At 41.5% G+C, this 23,265-nt stretch overlaps 3 protein-coding genes across 4 annotated transcripts; 1 reads left to right on the top strand and 2 right to left on the bottom strand.

Moving 5' to 3' along the window:
- Nucleotides 1–2,917: 2,917 nt before the first annotated feature.
- On the bottom strand, nucleotides 2,918–11,263 carry gclc (glutamate-cysteine ligase, catalytic subunit). The gene is made up of 16 exons (XM_084020753.1): nucleotides 10,611–11,263; nucleotides 9,658–9,770; nucleotides 7,172–7,354; nucleotides 6,637–6,750; nucleotides 6,408–6,466; nucleotides 6,148–6,284; nucleotides 5,932–6,006; nucleotides 5,585–5,701; nucleotides 5,079–5,217; nucleotides 4,873–4,985; nucleotides 4,676–4,768; nucleotides 4,485–4,589; nucleotides 4,286–4,367; nucleotides 4,097–4,206; nucleotides 3,765–3,885; nucleotides 2,918–3,678 (listed from the first exon to the last, which is right to left on the bottom strand). Exons 1-16 carry the CDS (start codon nucleotides 10,758–10,760, stop codon nucleotides 3,497–3,499), a joined length of 1,893 nt encoding a protein of 630 aa, XP_083876879.1. The 5' UTR covers nucleotides 10,761–11,263; the 3' UTR covers nucleotides 2,918–3,496.
- Nucleotides 11,264–13,181: 1,918 nt separating this feature from the next.
- Nucleotides 13,182–17,231, bottom strand: klhl31 (kelch-like family member 31). 2 transcript variants are annotated; one of them, XM_084021114.1, is made up of 3 exons: nucleotides 17,104–17,231; nucleotides 15,010–16,215; nucleotides 13,182–14,916 (listed from the first exon to the last, which is right to left on the bottom strand). In XM_084021114.1, exons 2-3 carry the CDS (start codon nucleotides 16,182–16,184, stop codon nucleotides 14,184–14,186), a joined length of 1,908 nt encoding a protein of 635 aa, XP_083877240.1. In that variant the 5' UTR covers nucleotides 16,185–16,215; nucleotides 17,104–17,231; the 3' UTR covers nucleotides 13,182–14,183. The 2 variants fall into 2 exon arrangements, with proteins under 2 accessions (XP_083877240.1, XP_083877241.1); XM_084021115.1 differs by having other exon boundaries at nucleotides 15,010–16,212; nucleotides 17,104–17,215.
- A 517-nt stretch (nucleotides 17,232–17,748) lies between these two features.
- Nucleotides 17,749–23,071, top strand: eloal (elongin A, like). Its single transcript, XM_084020752.1, has 11 exons — nucleotides 17,749–17,916; nucleotides 18,680–18,736; nucleotides 18,826–18,938; nucleotides 19,016–19,961; nucleotides 20,047–20,167; nucleotides 20,245–20,412; nucleotides 20,499–20,596; nucleotides 21,027–21,207; nucleotides 21,409–21,520; nucleotides 22,054–22,157; nucleotides 22,284–23,071. The coding sequence occupies exons 1-11, from the start codon at nucleotides 17,839–17,841 to the stop codon at nucleotides 22,343–22,345; spliced, it is 2,040 nt and encodes a 679-aa protein (XP_083876878.1). The 5' UTR covers nucleotides 17,749–17,838; the 3' UTR covers nucleotides 22,346–23,071.
- Nucleotides 23,072–23,265: the final 194 nt, after the last annotated feature.

The raw sequence follows: 23,265 nt of genomic DNA, 5'->3' as shown, positions 1-23,265 counted from the left end.
TAGTCTTTGAGCTCATATTTTTATTCTCTTTTTTTGGTATTTTTATATATATATATATATATATATATATATATAAAAAAAAACCTAAATTTACATTTTGTCGTTAATCGGTGTATTAAGTACTGTAGTAGTTTGGGTGGTTGGCATGCTTAGAGTTATAAGATTGTTTAATCTTTTGTTTGTTTTCTGTTTTTTAAATTAAAAAACTACAAACAAACATCTTCCATCTATAAAAAAAAAAAGAAAAAAACAAATAGATGCAACTTAGATTACTTAAATAACTTCCTGAATAATGTTATTTATTTTATATTTTCCTATGAGTTAGCTATTTTAACTGTAATATTAAATAGTTACTTGAATACTGGATATGTAATTCCTTAAACAAATACTGAATGTGAACGGTAATTTCCAGTAACTGAACTAATATGTGTGTTTGTATAATGAAAGACAGACACAAAGATATTTTTTTTGCATAGTTTATTTTGAAATTATGTTTGACAAAAGACACAAACATAAGCGTGCTAGAATGATGAAGACATTTCTTATAAAGAACAAGAAGAGCCTGAATTGAGACAACAACTAACAAGTCCCATCTCTTCCTTTTCCCCGTTTGAAACAGATTTTTGGAGGCACCACTCAGCATCTGACAGCTGTTGACGCTGATCCTGTGATCAACAAACCCAAGGCGACGAGATGCATCACCAGAGAACGGGACCACAGTGGGTGAGCAGCTGGGGCAGCTGCAGGTGACCAGAGAGCGTGAGGGGGCCCTGGCTGAGAGAATCCATAGTACCTGGGACTGTGAAACATGACCCACGGCGAAAGAAAACCACTGGACTTGGATGCTGAAGAAGAGTCTTCACATGCTGACAGCTGACTTCCAGGTCAAACCTTGATCATTCTAATATAGTTAAGGGTGATGAAGAGATTTGTATCAAGTATGTCACAGCATATATGCAATGTAAGACTGTTAGATTTAGAGGATGGGGGATTTTCTCATTTACTCTATTGAAAAGATGCTATTGGTGAGCTTGTTATAAAGTGCGTAGTCCCACATTTAGTTGTAGAACACACTTGTACTGATACCTCCCCAGCTAATATAGCAGTGATGCAAAACAGCTCAAGTATAATTGCAACCACTGAACTCATAGGACCAGTGCCTCTTGTGGCTTTCAATCGAAATCTCTTACCGTTTAATTGTTGGGTTAAAGTGACCGAGAACCTTTCCGGCAACAAGGATCCTCTCCTCGTGATACAAGTAGCCTACTTGGTAGGCAATATGACACTTGAGTGGCCCCTGATTGGGTGTTGTAGAACAGCTGGTGGAAGGACAAACCAGCAGAGGTGATCCAACATCACACTGGCACCCTCCAGTGGATGTGAGCCATTTAAAAGAAGAGATGTAGAGAATTGTATGAGAAGTTCTCTACGAAGAGTCATGTACATTTGCTGGCAACAAGGACGATATGGGATGTGTCTCTCATCACTGTGAAAGCTTCTGTCCAAAGACCCTAAACCTCTATCTGAAACCACAAGGCAGTTGAGGAATAGGCTACATACGGGATCTCCTGGGAAGAGGATGCATGTTAAGTCCAACCTGACTGTGCAATGACTACAGGCAGCTAAACCTAATAACTGTTTCTTATAGACTCCTCTGATCAAGGATTCAGGGACAGCCTGGGGTTTTTTTCACACAGTGAGACATATAAACCCCTGGAAGCTCCCAGTACTACCAGTCTGGTCTTTGGGCCGCTGAACAGCTTCACTGAAGAAGTTCTGGGTTCAGGGCACATCAGTGTGCTAGTGAGGGAAAGCTCTTTCCCCAATCAGATTGACCCTGTTTGTCACTAATACGTCCACATCCCACATCCCGAAAATGAGCCAAATCAATTCCTCTATTTTGTGATTTAACTGCATTTATTGATTGTCTTGGCCACCTGGGGGCAATAGGAACAAGCTGCAAACAGCACTGATGCATCATTTTAGCTGATACGGCTAAACGTATTAGCAAAAATGCAACTCATTAACATCCAACCAATAAGTAGCAACATTAGCATTCATTTGGAGTCGTGTTTTTGGCCACCCAACAAATGGAAATCCAATATTCACTCATTTTTTTTTTTTTAAGTTATGCGAGTATCAGCTAAAGTGATGTGCTAATAGCAACTAATGTAACCTGGAGCAGAGATGAAGAGCACGATTCAGACTTTATTCTACATCTTTCATTTTCAAAACTTGTCATCTTCAGCCTCAAGTGACCATTTATCAGACTTGGTGCAGCTTCCTCTGGAACAAATGGTTTTACACATCCGACACAGTGGTTTTAAGATGCATCAGAGTCTTAGTGTTAAAGCTAAGAGGAAACTATAAGAAGCCATCATATTAAACTTAATTGTAATCATGTGTGAGGTTAGTCCCAGTAATAGCCATATCATGAGACATTTTTTTTTGGAAAGAACTCACGTTGTGATCTCTAGGATAATAAACAGCCTCCCGAAACTTTACAACCACAAACTAGAGACCGAGAATCTGACGATATATGCCTAAAAAAAAAAGCAGGTGGGTCTCTAAGCAAACGAATGCCTTTAATTTTATTCTAATGTCCATTTGAATGAAAACTGAGCTTCGTTTGTGGTTTATTTGTCCGTTTCTTGTCTCTCCACAGGATGGGTGTGCACCAACGTAATCATTATCTGGTCCAAGAGGTCAAACTGAGGTAATGCTCTCATTTGTCACCGCCATCGGTAAGTTGTGGTTCAATACTACCATCTTGTGGATGAAAATGTTCATGTGTTGGCTGTTGGACATTTAGTTATTACAGACGAAAGAAGTGTGTTGAAATGCACCTGTGTTTGGTCAAATTAAATCCACCCTCTAAGGCACCTTGAAATGAAACGCATTCCATAAAAAGACTAACTTGCTGTTGTGCAGATTTATTTTGAAGCAGCATCATATTGCAAACAATGGTTCACCCTTTTCCACTTGAATGCAACACTTCTTTCAAGGTCCCACTACAATGTCGTCAGCAGCGCAAAGCAAACATTTCTCTTAAAATGCAGAAAGAAAAAGGTCTCTACCAAAAGTGAAAAGCTCATATCCAGAATAATAAAAAAAAACCATGATGAGGATGTTAATGTTTTAAAGAGCAGAAGTACAGTATTTATAGAACACAAGATTAAAAGCAGACTACTGTACAACTCTTGGCTACATTTACATTGTCACACAGATAGGCTTAATTTCCAGAGAAAAATAAATACACATCTGATTTCTATTACACAACCTTTTGCATGTCTTAACCCTATTAAAATAGTTCTGTAATCATAAAAATCTGATACAGTATATATACATACATTTGATGCAGGTGTGTTTTCTTACAACACACACGCATGCTGTTTTGCATTCTCTTAAAATTGGACCGTTTTTCGTTCAGAGCCACACATTTGGTCTTTCTTTGCATGCGAGTTTGTATAAAGATGGAGCACTTTAGCAGCATTTCTCATTTGAACCTGTTAACCGGGTTCCCGATGAGCTCCGGGCACTGCTCTTCGCCTTTAGCGATCCTGTCGCACTTCTTGAACAGGTCGTAGTTTATCTTGTCAGTTAGGATGCTGTCCTGCTTGTACTGCGGGTGCTTAGCAACAAATTCCCTCATCCACTTGGCCATGGTCATCAGTTCACCTGTTGCAGATCAGAGCATTAAAGTTGCGCTCAGAGTAGAAGCTGACGAGAAAATCTACGATGACATCCTTTTAATGCAAATTTACCTGAGGCACGTTTCTTGATCAGCTTCAGATAATTCAAAATGGTGCACCTGGTATCCACATCCACTTCCATGTTTTCCAGGTAGCAGTTGAGGATCGGGATAAGCCCCTGAAACACTCCGTCCTGGTTATAAAATAACAGAAGAAAACAGCAGTAATTGTTAGAGGGATTAAAGCCACTGTGAAACGGAAGTTAGAGCATCTTTAGCTTCTGTACTGTGACGGATTCCCCAGTGAAACACAGTATTTGTACAGTGAAGAGGGTTGTAAGTGATGATAAAAATACAATCCATCCAATACTAGTTATATATCATCAAGCGTAAGACAATAATCACCTTTCCGTTGATGATTGTGTCGATACTCATCAACGTGTACTCCTCATTAGCACCATCGGTCTCCAAGCCGTTCTCAGCCGAGGCGGTACCATCAAGGCCCGGGTTGCAGCCTATTGGTGGACATTACAAATGGGTCAGCTGCTCCTCTCCTACCTGAGGCTTTAAGCATTGACCTTAAGTTTAACCCACCTTTGAAGATGTCCTTTCGGAAGTAAAACATGCCCTCCTGGACAGAGTTTCTCTTCTGTGCCACCTTCATGTTTTCATCAACCTAAACAAAAGACAAGTGATACTTCACCAGAATGGACGAACTATATCACTAGGACCCAAAAACACTCCTCCTTTAACTTAATTCCTGTTGACGTTTTATAAAAGAGGCTGTTGTTACCTTTGACAAAGGGATCAGAAAGTCCAGTTTATAGGACAAGATCACTCTGGTGAGCAGGACGACAAAGACCACATACGCAGCGTTTTCAAAGTCAGTTAGCTGCACCTGAAAAATAGATATAATATTTTCTATTATAAACACAGATTAAATCTAAAAGTCTAAGTTAAGCGATGGTGCAGCAGGATCTTTACCTCCATGGGGCGGAACTCAACTCTCCAGCCAATATCGGAGTTCGGAGGTGGAGGTTTAAACCTCATCGTCTGCCAGTTGGTCGACTGGAGGTTCTGTAGAAAGACAAGTTTGAATAAATACACTGAATGTAAGCTTTAACTGCGTTTTACATAAGGTTTACTTCTAAGAAGTTAAAATACAAAAAAAAAAAACTCACCTCAAAGTGATCAGACTCGTTTTCATCATCCAAGTGGATTTTCTCCTCAAAGACGGAGAGTGGATCTCGGATGAAGAGGTGTGCTATGTGTTGGGCCATGAGCTTGTCAATGCCTACACACACAGGAAACCCATTCATCATTTATTTACTGCACAAGCATGTTTTAGTAGATTCTGACGTTAGACATATCGCTTCTTCCAAAGTACCTGCGTCAAGCAGCTGCTTGTAGATCTCCTCATCTATCGTCAAATCAATGTCATTATACTTCTCGCCGCAGCTGGACAAGTAGCTGTCAATTGAATCATATCTTGACTTGAAGATCCTGAATTTGTTGTTTTTCAAAGGCTGCAAAAGAAGAAAAAAAACGTACATTAATCAAAAATACAAACCTAAAGCAGAAACATTGTGATTTTCTATGTTAGTTCTGGTCTATGGTGGTATTCATCCAAGTAAACACAATAAAAAGATCCATCCATTCAGAGGCAACAGTAGTATTTCCTAAGCTGGACAAAATAAACAATCCATTGACCCATAATTAAGAGCCTGTTGACCTACAGCGTCAACCCATGTATAAAAATATGTCAATAAGCGTCAATATAGAAAGGTGTTAAAAATAACATTAATTAAAACTAAACAAAGCAAAAAAATAAAAACATTACGTTTGACTGAAGCATGTTTTGTGCACGCTAAATTTGGAGCTCCGCCTACTCACCTTGAGGCCGCGTTCCTCCTGTGTCCTGTCGTCCACTGAGGCAGAAATAACTCCCCAGCGACAATCATTATCTGACACAAAGCCTCTGTAGAAGGGTGAAGCTGCACTCAATGCCATCTGTTAAAGAGAAAAAACTGTTTTAAGTACCGTTTTGTGAAACTATGGGAACAGGAAACCACACAATCTTGTAGCTCCAATGTATTTAGATTATAGAAAAATGCATATGGCTGCAAAAATATCTTATTCAGTAAAAACATTATCAGTTGTGCGATAATCCAGCTGAAGAAGAGGTCAGTCAAATAACCATAATATATGACAGGAATCGCATGCTTTGTTTATTGACTCACCACTATGGGGCAGAATGTTGCTAGCTGGTCATAAAGGTATCTTGCCTCGTCAATGCTACAAGCTTGGAATGTCACCTGCAAAAGCATCATAAAAAAAAGAGGCTGAAGTACATTTATAAATCACTTGTAAAGTTGCAGTGGGGCAAAACTCAAAATAGCACAGGTCACAGCAACACCGTTTTAAAAGAAGACGATTGTTTGAAATTCATTCAGTACCTGCAGACAGCAGTTGCCCATGCCGAAGCCCATGGCGTCCATGTAGATGTGATCAGGCAGAGCTGCCCTCGCCGCCTCACCATCATCCTCAGGAAAATTCTCCACAAACGGAGATGGAGTGCACTTGTCTTTGAAGACTAAAACATGAGAGTAGTGATTGTCAGAAACTACTCACAAAATACAGTAAAATCAATAGAATTTTATGATAACTACAATAATTCGGTATAGTACTGTTCATATCTCATTTCCTTCAAACTTACTTGGCACATTAATCACAACTTTCTCTCCTCTTCTGTGACGTATGTTTCTGGTAAGGGTGCTGAAAAACAGACACACATGCAGTCATTAATTAACTATAATAGTGAATTAATTATAGACTCTTCAGTTATATTTTTTTTAGTGGCTTTTGGTTTTGGTTTCTAATCAAAAACCATATCAATGAGGTAAACGCATGCAGGCTGGCAGGAAGCTGTAACCATGACGACCTACCTGAATCTTGGGTGATGGTTGATGGCTTCATCTGGGAAAAACAGTGATTTTGACACTCCTTTTTCGACGGGGGTCGGCTCGTGCTCTGGTTTGGTGAAACCTGGGCAGCCTAACCTAAACGAAAGAATGAAAACATACATGTAGAAACTGTAGGCACAAGACGGGACAACGTTTTACTCTCGGAGGCGTTCTGGTTTCTGTTTGTAGTTTACTCACACAGGATTAGTCAATACTACCCAGTCTTTGGTTGAAGGCAGGTAAACAGTCCGAGGTGGGACACCTTGGCCAAAGTGCAATCTTGAAACCTACCGGCTATCATCTGGTGATAATTTAGCTTTTTGCTGGTTTAATATTTTCTTGTAAACTGGCTGCTTGTGAAACAACCCGGTTGTGCAAGTCGTCACTCAACTCCAACTGCAGTCTTGCATGTCAAGCTGCTTATCAGAACCCCAGAAATATAGCCCCTTGCTCAGCTAATAGTCGCAGCTTTTAAATGAAAATCTGCATGAAATACATTGTATGTCAAACAAAGTACCTTGGAAATGAGGTGATGGTGCAGAGGGTTTCGTTCTGGTTCAGGACAGATGAGGCCTCTCGTCGTCTCTTCCCCATGTTGCCCTCCACAGTGTTGAACTCGGACATCGTCCCGCCATACGGCTGCCCTGGGGTTCCTTCAATCATGTAGCTGCCATACTCCGGTCTCCAAAGTGTGGGGTGACTGCACAAATATGGAAAAAAGGTTGTGAAAACATTCTACTTTTGTAGGTCAGCAAGGAAGGAGGCCATGGAGAAAAAGCCCCGGATCTCGGTATCACGATGACCTTTTTGATTGAATAAACTCTCCCTTTATCGTATGTCAGCCGTAATCTTGGCACGGCAGGCGAACGCGACGTATTTGTGCTCCGGAGCGTGCTCTTTAGTGTGTGCGACAGAGGGGCAATAATGAGGAATGCATCGGCTCTACTATTCCCACTGCCACTGGTATTTCCCCTGGGTGAAGTTGGCTCCGCGGATTCAGACCGACGTCATGGGCAGTGAGCAAGCATAACACTCATGAGCTTTTACAAACACAATTACGACGCTTGCAGAGAATTCCTCTTTTACAGAAATGTAAAAAGTATTTGGATATTTATCAGACGGTGAAAGTGTAAATCAATAGGAAGGTATAAACTGATGAGACCAAAACTCCTCCTGGGACTCTGTGGACACTAACACCATGAAATGGAAGACGAGAAGTACTTTATTTTGGAGAACTCTGACAACTAAAAGTCCCTCCTAAAGGTGTAAAACAGCAATGATTGAAATGTGGAAAATTATCATTTCTATGAAGAAAAAAACATATCCTTTCAGACTGAAGGCTAGCAGAATGCTGACCATCATATAGATAGTAACATTTCAGCAGTGTAAGTGGGACAACGACCAGTTACAGCTTGTTGAAACAAGGCAAAAACTGTAATGTGCCTCCCAAATTACCTACAAGAGCCTGAGGGGATCTGTCCCAGATGAAGATCCAGATGTGCATAGCTGGAGGAGAAACATTTATAATGACTCAGAGCCGTAGCCGAAAAAAACTGACATTTAAATAAAAAGGCCCAGAATTTTGTTTAAACTCAGACTTGTTTGTGTTGCTTGCTCTTTGCGTGTTGACAGGACTTAATCATCACATCTAATATGAATTATGCATGATCAGTGACTTTGAAAGACAAATTGACAGTCCGTGATGCTGAACGTTGACATGCAAGTGTGAATATGCAAATACATGCCAGAGGGATTTGTCCTCATGTGCACGTTTGATATTACGTCAATGAAATAAATAGCCAAATGTAACGGACCTAAAATCCCTAAAAGTCAATATTGTTTATGCAGTTAAAGAATGTGAGCTTTTCTTGTGCATTTTACTAAAACAACCCTTACGAAGCAGCTACTGTATTTGTAGTTCATCTTGAAGTCTTATTGGTGTATTATGTCTGTCTCTCTACAGGGCTGCGCCTGTATGCAAACTGTATTAATACACTCCAGTGACATACAACACAATAAATGTGGACACGTAAAAACAACTATTGTGGAAATGTGCGTGGTGATTTCACATCGTCGCCGAGTCCATCTAATCTTGCCTTTTACTCTTTACGATGCAACACAAATCAGACGTTTTAATACCACCAGAGTTAAACGTGACACCACTAACAGCATGTCAATAGCTCACTGTGATCCAAAAACAAACACTTAAACTTACAACAGCACCGCTATGACTGTTTGCATTTGAGGTGTGGCCTTCACTTAAAGACCCTTCCAATGATAATTACTTTTTTACCCTTGTTAGCATGTCCATATGGTGTTTTCTTGTACATGCTACAAGACATAATGAGGGAAATTATCAGCCAACGGTATCGCTGAGCATTTCTGTCAGTCAGACAGGCAGGGCTTCATACGTTGCATACCTAAGCAACCAATCCCATTCTGACTTATCTGGAGCACTGTTGTTAAAGTTTGTCTTGTTACAGGCTTTGCAGATTTATTTAAGTTACTTTCATGTCTTCATACTAAACTCACATCCTTTATGTGTGTGGTGTTCCTTGATCACAGAGGATTTCAAAATGTGCAATATAAAATTCCTGTAGCTCACGGTGTGAATCCAGGCCATGACGTTTCAGGAACATAATGTACAAGATGGAACTATGTTGGCATATAAATCAAGGGGCAAAACACCTCTAAATCAGTTATTTTGATGAACGGAGATGTTTTAGGGGTTAATGAAATGTAATTGTTATTCAAATTAATAAATTATTGTTTCTATTTCTGAGTTTGACAATTTATTTGTGAATATGAAGACTTCCTGGAGGAAAAATAAAGGTTAAATAGATAAATAAACGTTGACACAAGCCATGCGTGTCTTCACAAAAATACCTCTTAAGAGGAAGGAAGGAAACAATGTTGAAAGTAGTTGATGGCCTTTGTCAGTATAAAGACATCTAGCTCTTAAGTAAATTGAGCTGAATGTATTCTGTGGTGAGCTTAACTTACTTGGGGTTTATTTTTTCACCCTGGTCTTGGAGAGTTTCCAAAACATCTTTGCCATTCAGGACCAGTCGAACCTTTTCATCCTTGTCATCCAATTCCACCATCATGTACTCAACCTGAAAGTAAATCATTGAAAAAAAAAAAAACTCAAATAGCACACATTATCGGTCAAACGCTGCACCACAGCCACAGCTTTAGTCATCCCAAACACACCCTTCTAACTTCTAAAGCGGACAATCAATCCACGCCAGACGCAAAGCACAAAGCAGACGTGTTCAATATCAGACGGGGGACGCCATCACATCCATTCCAATTCGTCAGTTATGTTTCCTTGACTTTGACTCTGCTACCCCCTGTAAGCCCCTCTGTCTGAAAGAGGGATTAATCTATAACAACAGCATTCCACATTGTTCCAAATCAAAACACTTTGTTCAAGCTGTGGCACACTGAAGTTTTTTGTGTGGACTGGTGGCGGGCAAACTAGTAGTGTGACTTTCTGAATGAATTACAGAAAGGCAACAGGCGAGTCCAGGAAAGTGTATCTTAGAATAGAAATACACTTGCTCATCATAGGGAGTGTTCTTCCTGAATTACCAGCAATGACTGGATTGCTGGTATTATTATACAGTTACAAGCAGATTTAACCATGGGTAATATGCATAAGCAGCTGCTGTTACTTTATATAGTGATTAACCATTTATAACCATGCAAACGATACTAGTACTATTACCTAGTGATATTACCAACGTATGTCTAGTGGAAGCGCACCTTAACCTCGAAGGCTGCAGGTTGATTCAGGATGTGTTTCCTCAAGTGAGAGTAAAAACCATTAAATTAATTCTCTATATCAATCAAAGGCCACTATTGCGTCATGCAAAACCATCCCGACAGACGGATCGAAGCAGCACTTTTCCACACGTTGGGTCGTTTTTACGGAAAAGGGGGTAGTTTCTTACCTCGTCGCCCCATTTCAACACATCTTTCTGGCGTTCCTTCAGCTTGTTGTAGATGTTAAGAAACTGAATGATGCCGTGCTTTCTGATGTGGTCCGCATACTTCTTGGTCTCTTCCCAGTTCAGCGGAGACCCCTGTGACAGTAAACCCATCGCACAGACAGCCCTGGAAGTGTGTTGTGTCTTTTTGTGAACTTCAAGGAAAATATATATATTCGTGTGTGTGTGTGTTTTTTTGTTTGTTTTTTCTTTACAGATTAACGTGCACGCCGAGCGTTAGCTAGCTAGCTTAGTGTGTCCAACTCGCGCGGAGCTAGCATGAAGTCTCGGTCCGAACAAACGGCGGAGCCGCGGGTCCTTCACGTGCCGCCGGAGAGATCAAAGTCTGGAGTCTCTAGGTGCAGTTAAGCGACGTGCCCTGTCGGTAACCTTAGCAGGGCATCCAGGAGAAGCAGGCCCCTGTTCATCACTTGCTAATGTCTGGTTAGCTCGGTAAGGCACACCGGCGAGCTGCTGTGGCTGGTCCCCCTCCCCCGGGAAAAACAAAACCCCCGACGAACGACTGCTCGGCTCGGTGAACGACCAACCGTGTCCGTTACTGTGATGGAATGACAGCGAGGTGAGCCGGTAGTTGTGTCGTTGTTGTCAAAGCTGTGGTTCTCTCACTCGGGGTGTACATATGTACGCCCTCCTGGCTTCACACACGTGATGTCGTCAGGCGGAGCGCAGTGACGCCACGATGACTCGGCACTCTTCGCCGATTGGCTCCTCCCACTGACCTGTCAATCGGGAGCAGGTAGGTAAGCGATGCGTTCACGTACTTCTCCAAATACCAAAATGATGGGCAGACTGTACTGGTGCCCTTTGAAAAACCAAAAGGGAAAGAGGAAAATAAAAAAAATGATAGGGATACCCCTTCTTAGTCAATTAGTCAACTAATTGGTAATTTTGTTCTTTCTTTGTTGATTAAGCTTTCTTTAGTCAATTAACATTTTTTATGCTTTTTTCCTGCTAAATAACTCATTTCTGGTAAACACAAACTTGTGTGATAAAAAAAAAATTTGTGGAAAAACTCAACAAGTTGTATCTGTCGATTAAATTAACTGATGAAATATTCAAGAAAACCCTTAGGATAAGGATAATGATAGGATAAGGATAACCCTTAAAAAGGAGAAAATTATGTATCTCAATAATTATTTTTTTTCCTGTTCTGGTTCCTCTTATAGGTTTTTTTTTTTCTTTCTGTTTTTCCAAGTATTGCCTGATTGTCCCGGGCAACAAAATACATGATAGTTTTCTATTTTCCCCTTAAATTTTAATTCTGGGTATTAACAATCTCTTGTCCGCTCTTAGATCAGACATGTAAAATGAGGCTTCATCCTCTTCGACACTGTTGAAAATTGGGTAATAATAATAAAAGACAAAGTGTGTGTAAAAAGACAATTTAATCGTTTTAGGAGACAGTATGTAGTTCATAGTTCAGTTTGCTTAAACCTGCTTATATCTTACTTTTTAGTTGATTTGTTGTTAGCTAGCTTTTTTTCTGGAAGACCAAATTAAAAAATGTAACGTTAAAAACAACTAAAACGGTATTTATTGACTGGGTCTCGTGTCTTATAATTTCGCAACCACAGCATTAAAATGAATGAGTCATGTTTCCAGCTAAAGTTTAGAAAGTACCCGTTTATCAAAAACACCTGAATGTAACATCAGCAAAAGTGTTGTTCATGTATGACTCAGCTCAACTTTTGAGGGTGTGTGAAGCTACGGTACGTGGGTGGATACAACAAGTTTAAGGTCAGTGAACTGCATCTGCCCCATGTTGTTTAACTTGTTTAACACCATTAATTTCTTTGACTTTCATGGTTTCCATTGGACTGATTGATGGCATCCAGTTTGGCAGTAATCTTTCTAAAGTTGCACAGACATGTACAACATGTTATTCATGTGGAATAACTGCTGTGTTCAAATAGGACAAAATCATCATAGTCAGAATCTGATCGAGAAAATAGTTTTTTGAATCCTTTAACACTGATTTGGGAATAATGAACTTGGAGAGACAAAAGAATGCCCCAAAAAAGAACCATAAAGCATAAAGTAATAGGACTTTTACTCATTTGGGTCATGTTATAGGTCTGGAGCCGTTTCCTCACTCTCACAGAGTAAAGTAGGTCTACAATGCAAATGAGCAGGAGCTCAAATATTGAAAGTTTTACATACTGTGTTTAACAACACAGGGCCGACTTATTACTCACTCGATGACAGGGAGTGCCATTTGCTACAAATATATGCTACTTCATACCCTTTAACATCACTGATCAGATTAAAGACCAAAGGTGCTCATGATTCAAGGCCTAAATGGTCCATAAATACTGCAGTAATCATTAATCTAAAAAATCTGAAATTGTAAAATGCTAAATCATCGTCGTATGTGCATGTTGATTTGTGGTGCTCGAAAACGAACCTGAACCTGACTTTTACAGCACTTTAAAGGACTCACAAATTTGCCATAAAGTAAAAGAAAAAAAAACCTTTGATGATGATTTTAAATAAATGACCATGGCTCAGAAAAGCTTCACTTCATCTTTTTAATTTAAAAACAAACAAAAAAAATGACGAGACATGAGCAATCAGGGAGTTCATGACTTCCAGGAAAGCTCAGGCTGACGACGTCGTTTCCCAACTTCTAGTTTTCTTTTTTACAAAATAGTTTATTGCGGTCACATCTAAACCCATTCAACCTTCATCACTCCAACATTTTCCCAACAGAATCCATTTCTTTTGCACCGACAGTGTTCGTGGCGATCACACAACATACGACATAAGATCACTGAGAACCTACATGAGACACATGCAGAGAGACCGCAGCCTTCCTGTGTCGTGTGTTTGAACACTAATCACAGGCACCTACTCCCGGTAGGTGATGCCAACACGTTTCAGCTCCAACTCATTAATCTGTTCAAGTATCTGAGAATCACAGTAGCTATAGCTGTCGAACACAGGACTGTCACAACGTCCTTGAACATTAATAACTGTGTTGCAGACAAACAACACGACAGTATTAATTTCATGGCACTGGGTAAAAAAAGACAATCGTGTTCCAGATTAATCTCAACAACAGCAGTGATTTAGCATTTCTTTTATACCTTTCATTTGAGTTTTAAATAACAGTATATTTGCTATAAATGTATTTGTAGATGTATCTCAAATGAATTGGCCCCAAAGGTAAATTTCTTATCTATAAATTATAAAATTGGGTGTTGCTACTCCCAGTTTGTCTCTATCATAAACATTATTTGACCTTAATGATGCCAATTATACTAATTACTAACCTATAAATACTGAAAATGCATTTCAAAGTTTTAATGTTCTTCTTATGAATGGAGTTTTAAACAAATCTTGTAAGTGTTCCCAAATCCTTGCATTTTATTATTTATTTCTGACCTGGAGAAAGGTGACCATTGAAATATTCAAACATCATCTTAATCAGGAAAAAAGGGACTATTGGAGATTTATACAACAAAAAATGCTGGAGACCGTTAGACATGTGAACTACGTTATTTCTACCTAAACTTTTTATATACTGACTGGTGCAGAAGACACCGAGCTGGCTCTGGACTCTCGTGTTTTCCGTGTGGGTATGGTGACGACACAGCATGAAATGCCGACTGTAGCTTCTGGCAATTCATCATCCTCAGTCCATTCATTGAGGTCAGGGTTGTAAACCTGAATGCATTTCTTGTACTTCTTCTCTCCCTCGTTCCAGCCTCCCAGGAGATACACCTTGTTGTTCAAAATAGAAATACCGGCCGTGCTCACTCCCGTGAGCAGAGGCGTGCAGTAGCTCCACTGCCCGTTGTGAGGGTTGTAAGACTCGACGGCGAGGACGTCCACCCGCTCCCCGCGACCTCCCAGCTGACTGCCACCGATGACGTAGGCTCGGTCTCCCACGGTGGCGGCGCAGTGCCACCCTCGAGGTGTGCTCAGGCTGCTCTTATCCTGCCAGGTGTCGGTGGAGGGGTCATACGAGCACACGGCCCTGGAGTAGGCGTTGTTGATGTAACCTCCGGACACCAGGATCTTGCCATCGATGAGGGAGCTGCCGTGGCAGCAGCGGGGCACATCCATGGGCGCCTTCATCTGCCACTGGTTGGTGGACGGCACGTAGCACTCCACAGAGGCCTGAACGCCGTCGCCGTTTCGCCCTCCGATGGCAAACAGGAGCCCGTTGAAGATGTTGAGGCTGAAGTGTGTGCGCTTCTGGATCATGTTGTTCAAGTGGATCCAAGTGTTGAAGCGGGGGTCATATCTGAGGAATGTGACAGGGATTTGCAGTTATTTTCGAGCTCTGCACACACTAACGCGACAAAATTCAAAATAAAACGTGACAATTAGATCTTACCTGCAGAAGTTGCTCACGGCATGTTTAGCCTGGTTCCTTGCATCATTCTGGTCCTCGCCACCGGCCACATACAGGAAGCCATCCAACACCGCCACGCACTGATTGAAGCTCTTCGCTGGCATTTCTGTCAGCTTATTCCACACGTTATCGGCGTCTCTGTAGAGAACGTCTTTGCTGAGAGATTTCTCTGTCAGGGCAGGCCGTCCGCCAACTGTGATCACCACCTTGATGCCACCGCGCACCTTTGTTCTGCGTGACTGGAGGATGTTCTGTTGGTATGGTAGCAGATGGTAATTCATGGCATCAACAAGGAGACGGTGGCACTCGGAGTCTTGCATCATCCGGGGCACGCTCTGGACATGATTCACCAGGTCTTGGGCTGAGATGGTGCCGAAGCGGATGAGAGTTAGGAGATCTGCCGCGTACTTCAGCCTCTTCTCGTCAAAGTCCAACCACTTCATGGCGATCTGGAACGCCGTGACCTCAGAGGGGAGATGCAGGGAATCGTCTGAGAGGAAATCGCTGATCTGCTCGTAGGTGAGCTTCAGGAACTGCTCCATCTCGGAGAACTCTATGAAGTTCTCCCGCATGAACTTCTGAGAAGCCTCCTTGGTTTCTTTGAGGTCGTAGGCGTCGGCGATGTTGGCCACGTACATGCAATTCTCCACGCTGAGCTCCTGCATCAGGAAGTCACTGCACATCTTCACCAAGGTGCCGATCTGCAGCAGCATGGCTGCAGCGATAGTGCTCCCGATGCTGTACAGCGACAGGGTCAGCTTCCCGGAGTATGCATAAGTGATGGCGGTGGCGAGGCCGACAGGTGAGAGGTCGTTCAGGTCGATCTTTTGGAGGGACGAATCCTTCTTCAAGATGTTTTTGATGTAGCCGCTGCAGGAGGCCATGACAACCTTGTGGACGTCAAACGACTTTGACTTGGTGGCGACTGTTAGATCGCAGAGGAAGCTATCCTGCCTCATGTTGCTCAAACCCTCCAGCAGATTTGGGGCGTACACAGAATCGGTGACTTCAGTTGAAATGCAGTTGAAGCCGTTTCCTCCTTCCAGCAGGGTGTTGAGGCCATTGATCTTGTTGATTGGGCTGTCCTCGACCATTATGGTCATTTCATTTATGTCTCCTTTGCTCTTTTTGGTCGCCTTGTTCTTTTTGGGTGCCATGGCGGGAGCAGCAGAACACAGCCCAGACCTTCTGAAAATACAAGTTGGATTTTATCAGAAAAGTGCAAGATGATGCACAGAAATCACATGAACGCATGCATATAGATAGATAAATTGTGTTAAATGCAACTTGTGACAGAAATGACTTATACTGGCAGAATTGGTCTAAATTTGGAGATTGAACTTCATTAAAATAGCCTATAAAGTTTTAAAATATTTCATGTGTATGCCGTGTATGTGGTCATGTTGTCCTGGTGCCGTTTCCTTTGCCCTAATACATGTAACTTGTTGTATCCAAGGAGAAAAGCTTTCTTGGAGTTCGGAGAAAGTGTAGTTTATTTAGACACTACGAGACACTGACACCTTTGAAAACGTGTGCTACCAGGTGATGCCGGACTGTGTGAGTGCATCAACATGCTCCCCTTTGCATCTGTCACAATTTATCAGCAGTATGTCCAGGAATAGCAACACTGGATGGCTCACCCATGACGTTCCTTTTATAGACTTTGAGACCTGAGCAGCAGGCCTCATGTCCTCTGACTGTTTAAGTTCAAAATCGGGCAAACATTCATGTTTTGTCTTTTACATTATTTGTCTTTATTTAATTCTTGTCTCATTGTTGTAAGCTTTTCCTGGATACGTGACCATAAACACAATCTACAAGACAAAAGCATTTCCTAAAAAGCCTCTCCTCACATTATTCACCAAAAACCTAGAAAACTTGAACCTTACCATGTGTAAAAACTTATGTTCAAAAAGGTCAACATCTTAAAGCAATTCATCTGCCTTTTTAATCCCAGTTAAGTGAGAAAAGAGTGCCTTTCCATTCCAAAACGACTGACAAACGCTGGCGCACGAACTGCAGCAAATGTTTCTTTTCATTGCTAAAATGGAAAAAAGACGAAGAGGATCCACTTACCTGAGAAATGACGTTCTTGCTGGTGAAGAAGGAACTAGTGCCTCCAGTTACTGGAGCAGGAGAGAGAGAGAGCAGCAGTCACCGGCTGAAAGAGACATACAGCTAGCTCCTCCTCTAGGGCAGTGGGTGCCAATCAAGTATTGTGCAATGCATGATGGCAGAGGAGAGGGACCTCCGACTTTACACCCCCCCACCAAGATATAGTGTCCCACAATAGCCTCCAAACAGTTGATGTCAACATAGTGTGCATGGGGGCATGACCTCAATGGGATGTGCAGAGGATGTACAAGGAAACACAAAAAACGTAAATTCTTCTGTGAGCACATTTTGAAATATTATTAATTTTCTCATCAACAGACATTAGGGCCATAATCATATAGTATGCATATCTTTGGTTAAACTCTTGAAAGGGAAAGTGTAATTTTTTTTGTCCCATTTGAAGGATGAGAAATCTCTTTTATAGGCCCTATATGGTCAAAGAGGGACCTGCAGGTACCCAGAAAGCTTTGGGGGAAACGTCATAAAGTTTCCTTCCATTAACTGGAGGCCTAATTGTCTTCTCTCATATTAACATATTTGTTTTGTCATATGGGCCTATCAATACACGCACGCTTAATTGTGTCATAACGTGCGCTCCAAAACCAATAACCGTCGCGGGTTCCGCCCATTATATCAGTGTCATCAATGGGCGCGCGCTGCCCGGTGTGTGCAGACGGTTGAACGTGAATCGCCGTGATGGCCAGCAGCTCCGACGTGCTGAGGAAAGTCACGCGGTTCAAACTTCAGCTGGCAGACAGAGCAGAGTCTGCCACGGTAGTAGAGGATTCTTTCATCATTTCAGAGCAGCAGCTGTGGCTTTCCGAATGAGACGGAACAGAATCGCTCCACAGTCATTAGCAGCTTTTTTTTAATTATCTCGAGGTCCTACATTGTTTTCATTGGCTGTAGAAACAAATTAAATCATGAGAACGGCTCTCCAGCGTGTTAAATATTATCTCTACTTGACTGGAAACGTGCTGATTGCGTGTCAGCGACATGTGCGCTGCTGCCACACATCACGATCACTTTAACTACTTCACTTTGGTGCAGGCTGTTTAAATGGGAGGCGCCTTGAGGGGCTAAAATTGGCAACTCCTCCAGTTGTTCGACTTGTGGCTGCTGTCCATCATCAGTGGAAGTCGGGGCCTCTGCAGGCCTGTTCGACTCGGATGGTATTATAAATTGACCAACCTTTTTAATTAGGGTTTAAATTCAAATAAATGAAAAATCCAATCAAAGCACTACCTGCAAGCGATTCAGTAGTATAGGAAGACGTCACACGAGCAGGCAGCTTCATCCATTTATAGGTCTCAGTAAAAGGAGCAGCCTCAGAGGGCGTGTGGGGTTCCCATACATAGCTTTCTGCTCCGAATGCACAATCAGCAACTGTGGTGATCCAAAACCAGGACTGCCATATATGGCTTGTCAGGTTTTCCTCCATTAACTTAGCATTTTAGTTGCTTTTTTTGGGGTGGGGGGGTCCCAAACCATGGTCAAGGCCAGCGTAACATTAATGTGTTTATTACTCTCTTTCCAGGTTGTAAAGATTTTGCAGAAGCTCAGAGATCTGGATATCACATTAGAGATTCTGGTTGTGAGTGTGTTTTGTGTTTATCTATTATCCTACAAATGAAGTTAAAACGTGTTTTTGACTGCGTTGTCATGTGTCTGCATATGAATTAGGAAACTGGAATTGGCAAAACGGTTAACTCGTTGCGCAGACATGAACAGGCTGGAGAATTGGCCAAGTCACTAGTTAGGGGTTGGAAAAGATTGGTCCCAAAGGAATCCAAAAGGTGACGTATATGTAACGCTTTTATTCAACAGTATGCTGTAATTTGTCGTCTTAATCTTGAGTTTTCCCTTGATGTAGCCCCACAAAACACGAGGACATGTCAGAGAGTTTGTCTGTTAAAGAGGAACTGGATGACCAAAACTGTCCAAGTAATGGGAGTTTGTCAAAGGAGTATTTAAACAATAATTGGTTAACACCTCAAAAGAGCCAGGAGTCTTCAGAAGAGGCCCTTTTCAAAACAGGAAGCAGCAAAGTTCATCCGGAGAAACAAGGTGAAGAACAGAAAAGACACTGGAGCCAGAATGAAAATCTAGAGCAACAAGAAAACCAGCACATCTCTCAGAGCGACATCTCCGAAAAGAACGTTGAAATCCAGCAGGATCGAATTGACAATTCGGGTGTCTCCAAGAAGATGAAAAAGGATGAGAGTAACAGGAAAGCAAGGGACAGTGATACCTGGAGTGGAAACAAAAACTCAGAGGACACTCCTCAGCAATCCAGCTCCGAATGTGGAAGATTTTCATCAGGAAAAGAGTCAAATAAGAAACCGAAAGAATCATCAAAACAAGGCAAAGAATCTTTTACGTTTGAGTCTTGTGACAAAAGCTCAGAAATATTAAAATCTTTTGCTTTTGAACCTCGTGAAAAACGCTCAGAAATGTTAAATCTGGCCAGTTTCAATGAAGACAGCTCTTCAAGGAGCTCAGAGGCCCAAAACAAGAAAAGTAAAGAGAAACGTGACACTCTAAAAGGCAAACAAGAGCCTCAAGAGAAGGGACATTCGAAAAACAAAAAGGCCAAAACAAAGCACAGAGATAAGAAAAGTGAGACAGAGGACCCCTCCTTGTCTTTTGAATCATGCTTGAACTATGACGTGAAGATTTCCAAGAAAATGGGAAAATCTGGAGTGAAGAAACCTCGAAAAACTGTCAAAACTGTGGTAAAAGAAGAGGCAAGAAAAGGTCCCGGCATGAAACCTTTCAGGTCTCCTGTGATGTCTTTTAACGAGACCTCTCCAACGCGGGTACGTTCGACAATGGTGTTAAATTGAGCTTTTAGAGTGAAGAGGGCGGTCGATTAAGTTTGACTAATAATCCTTCACATTTCAGAAGTTTAAGGAGTCTGTAATGGAGCTGATTCCATTTACCATCCCTTTACCCGACGTTCTGCCTGAATGCGAAGAGCCAATGCTGATGAGCCATTTCAACGTGGACTACTTTGAAAGGAAAGGTACCGTATTTATAACTGCTGCGTACAGCTGCAGCTCTCCGGTTTCATTCTTGACGCTCCCGTCTTTTGTCTCAAAGTGGAGAAGGAGTCCGATTTCTGTGACGTCTCTGAGGAGTCGGTGGTCTTCACCGGCCAACGACTCAACAAAAAGATGCAAGTGTACTCCGGTGCCAAAACCGTCTTCCTTCCCACCATGATGAGCTTGAGCCAACAGTGTATCCGCACTCTCCAGAATAATATCAACTGTGAGTGAATCCCAGAGAGCTTCTTTTCCTGATCAGTCTCATCGGTTTATAGGGTTTGTATTTAGCTGCAGGAATCTCATCCTCAGTGCTTTATGAAACTGGTGGAGTCCCGTTTGATATCCTGGAGCCGGTGTTGGAGAGGTGCACCCCAGAGCAGCTGCTACGCATTGAAGAATGCAACCCAGTAAGAATGTGAATATGGATGTAGGCCAGACATGTGCTTGGGGGCCACTTTGTTAGGTTCACCTGCCGTACTGCATTCAACCTCTGTTGTTTGTATGTTCGCCTACAGCCATATTGATTGAGAGAAAAGCCTTAAAGCATTAAAGCATTAAATCTTAAGGTTTTGTCCCTTGGGATTATTTGCAAGGTCAATGGCAAGTCCTGGGTATAATGTCTATTTGAACACTTAACCTCCTGAGGGGACTCCGAAGGCTGTAAATGAGCAGGTTTAGCTACAGTGGTCGCTGAGTATGTCAGTTTATTCTGAAATTACCTTTCTAATCAAACTAAATGTTGTAGCATGGAGATTTTAAAGGTTATTGTAGTTATGTAGAGAATTCAGTGTGGGTGTGTACTTTGTTGTATACCCTTGTAATTGTTTGTTTCCACAGATCTACGTTGGAGAGACGGATCACTTATGGGGGAAACACTGTGAGAGGGACTTTAAACACTCCAAACTTCAGGAGTACGAGTCGTGGAAAGAGATGCACCTCAGGCTGTCCGAGGAGAGGGAGAGGAAACTCAAGAGACTGACAAAAACCATTGTCTCTGCACATTCTAGCAAACCCAAAGGTGTGTGTCATATACTGGATCTGGAAGAGACTGATCTCGAGTAGAACGGCCTTTTTGTCTTAATAAAAACAATTAGAAAATCCCAATTTGAATAATTGAGCATTAAAAAAAATGGAATTGTATACCGTAGAATAAAACAGTTTAGTCCAAACGTTCTCTACGCTGTGATGTTTTTATTTTATTTTATTTTTTACTCTTTAGGTCGGCAGGTGAAGATGGCATTTATTCACACTGTTGCCAAGCCACCGAGGGATGTGCGAATTCAGCAGGAAATTCATGGAACTGCTGTTCAGCAGCCTCAGCTCAAGTGCAGGTGTGTTTCAGCATCCTGAATATAGAGAAATACAGGTCAACACGTTTTGCGATTTACCTTGGGATGTTTGTCTTCTTGTTCATGCATATTCACTTCAGCTATGTTGTTGTTTTTTTAATTAGAAAGTAAATAAATCAAAGATTATAAGAGCAACAGCGTTGAACATTTGCCTTTTGCAAAAAAAAAAAACACCTGGATTAGAAAGCCTTGTGCTTGCTCTGCTACTCTTCCACATAAAAGCCCTTAACTACAAAGTGATCACTCAACAGCAGCTTAGCAGGGTCATAACCTGTTGGAGACTAATGCAATAACAGTGGCTGAAATGCTTTTTGTGTGAGCTTAGCCAAACAGGAATTGGAGCAATGTGCTGTATAAACTGGTTTTATTCTGGTTAGACAGCCTTGGCTCCTTTTTTTTGTTCCTGCTTCACACAACCATAGTGTAGATTACACTTGTGTGTTTTCTAATTTAACATGCATGCTCTTTGTTTCTGTTTGAATTATGCATTGTGCTATTATTTCTTCAATTATAAGCGTCAAGGTACAGGACAACCGACCGAGGCCCAGTAATGAGCCCAGCAGGTCCAACAGCGCCAGTTCAGGGGCAACAAATACACAAGACCCTCGCAAAAAAACAAGTGAGCTAATCAAAGAGTACAAGCGCACTGTTGTCATGTTTTTTTTGTGTCCAGTTGGAATGAAAGCTACACATATAGATCTAATTTAATCCTGATGATTTACATTTTAACCTGTTTTTCACACAGGAGTTGCTCCAATGATGGCGAAGTCCTTAAAGGCGTTTAAGAAACAGCTGGGACGCAGATGAACGCTCTTATATGATCTCGATATTTACAGTGTGTGGATGTGGGGAAAGTGCACTCTATCATTCATTAACTTTGGACAATAGAAGGTCTGTGTTCACCTTCGATTACTCTGTGTTGTTTACCATGTTTTTTTTTTCTTCCTCTATAACTGTGAAGTGTGTTCACTATTAAAGAGACAATGGAAAGAGCAAATTTATGAGATTTGGTATTTTGTCTTTTAGCCTGTTTGAGCTAAACAAGGTCACTGAGAAGGTTATTCACAGGGGTGTGGCTCCCTCTAGAGGACGTAAAAAGACTGTCCGTTTTATATAATTATTATTGTTTTGTTTTTGTTTTTACACATTTATCCTAAAAGGAACTACACATAACATTTTATATTATCTCAAAACATACCAATCTTTGTATATCAGCGCATTTTGGATAACATTCCTCTCAACTCTTCTAACCGAACCAAAGAGAAAAGATAGATTTTATTCACATCAAATGGTTTATCTAGATTTTATTCTCATCCGCCTGGTTTTGAGCCAAACAATTGAGACAATTTGTCAACAATTCGAGCCCCATGATGAAAAGAAAGCAGCTCTTCTGTCTACTCACTGTCACCCCTATGTGGTTGTCTTTTATGGGAGAAGGTATCTGCTGCCTGCCACTTCTCAATGACCCTTCCCGTCTATTTTAGTTTTTTTTTGGACAACAACTGGCAGATATATCGGTGAAGGCTCTGAGTGTTCTGCAGCCTTCAGCACCACCTGTGGCAGCCTGCTAAGACTGCATCATTAATCCATCTTCGTATTTCATTTATTGGTGAGCTGCTATTTCTCCGGGTTAGTGAGTGGGTCTTATTGCTAATAAATTGTAAAATGTTGTCTTTTTTTGTGGGGTTAATTTCATGTGATGTAACTGAAGGTAAAGAAAAGGATCT

Source organism: Eutrigla gurnardus (genome assembly GCF_963514095.1).
Source record: "Eutrigla gurnardus genome assembly, chromosome: 11".
In the NCBI taxonomy this organism is placed as follows: domain Eukaryota; kingdom Metazoa; phylum Chordata; class Actinopteri; order Perciformes; family Triglidae; genus Eutrigla; species Eutrigla gurnardus.
This window is presented reverse-complemented; position numbering and strand designations above follow the sequence as displayed.

Coding starts and splice junctions, on each gene's coding strand:
- gclc (XM_084020753.1), bottom strand. CDS start 10,760: ATGGGTTTACTGTCACAGGGGTCTCCGCTGAACTGGGAAGAGACCAAG. Junction 6,467..6,636: donor AACCATCACCCAAGATTCAG/GTAGGTCGTCAT, acceptor TCTGTTTTTCAG/CACCCTTACCAGAAACATAC. Junction 6,285..6,407: donor AGTTGTGATTAATGTGCCAA/GTAAGTTTGAAG, acceptor CTCATGTTTTAG/TCTTCAAAGACAAGTGCACT.
- klhl31 (XM_084021114.1), bottom strand. CDS start 16,184: ATGGCACCCAAAAAGAACAAGGCGACCAAAAAGAGCAAAGGAGACATA. Junction 14,917..15,009: donor GCCGTGAGCAACTTCTGCAG/GTAAGATCTAAT, acceptor CACATTCCTCAG/ATATGACCCCCGCTTCAACA.
- eloal (XM_084020752.1), top strand. CDS start 17,839: ATGGCCAGCAGCTCCGACGTGCTGAGGAAAGTCACGCGGTTCAAACTT. Junction 17,917..18,679: donor ACAGAGCAGAGTCTGCCACG/GTAGTAGAGGAT, acceptor CTCTCTTTCCAG/GTTGTAAAGATTTTGCAGAA. Junction 18,737..18,825: donor TCACATTAGAGATTCTGGTT/GTGAGTGTGTTT, acceptor CATATGAATTAG/GAAACTGGAATTGGCAAAAC.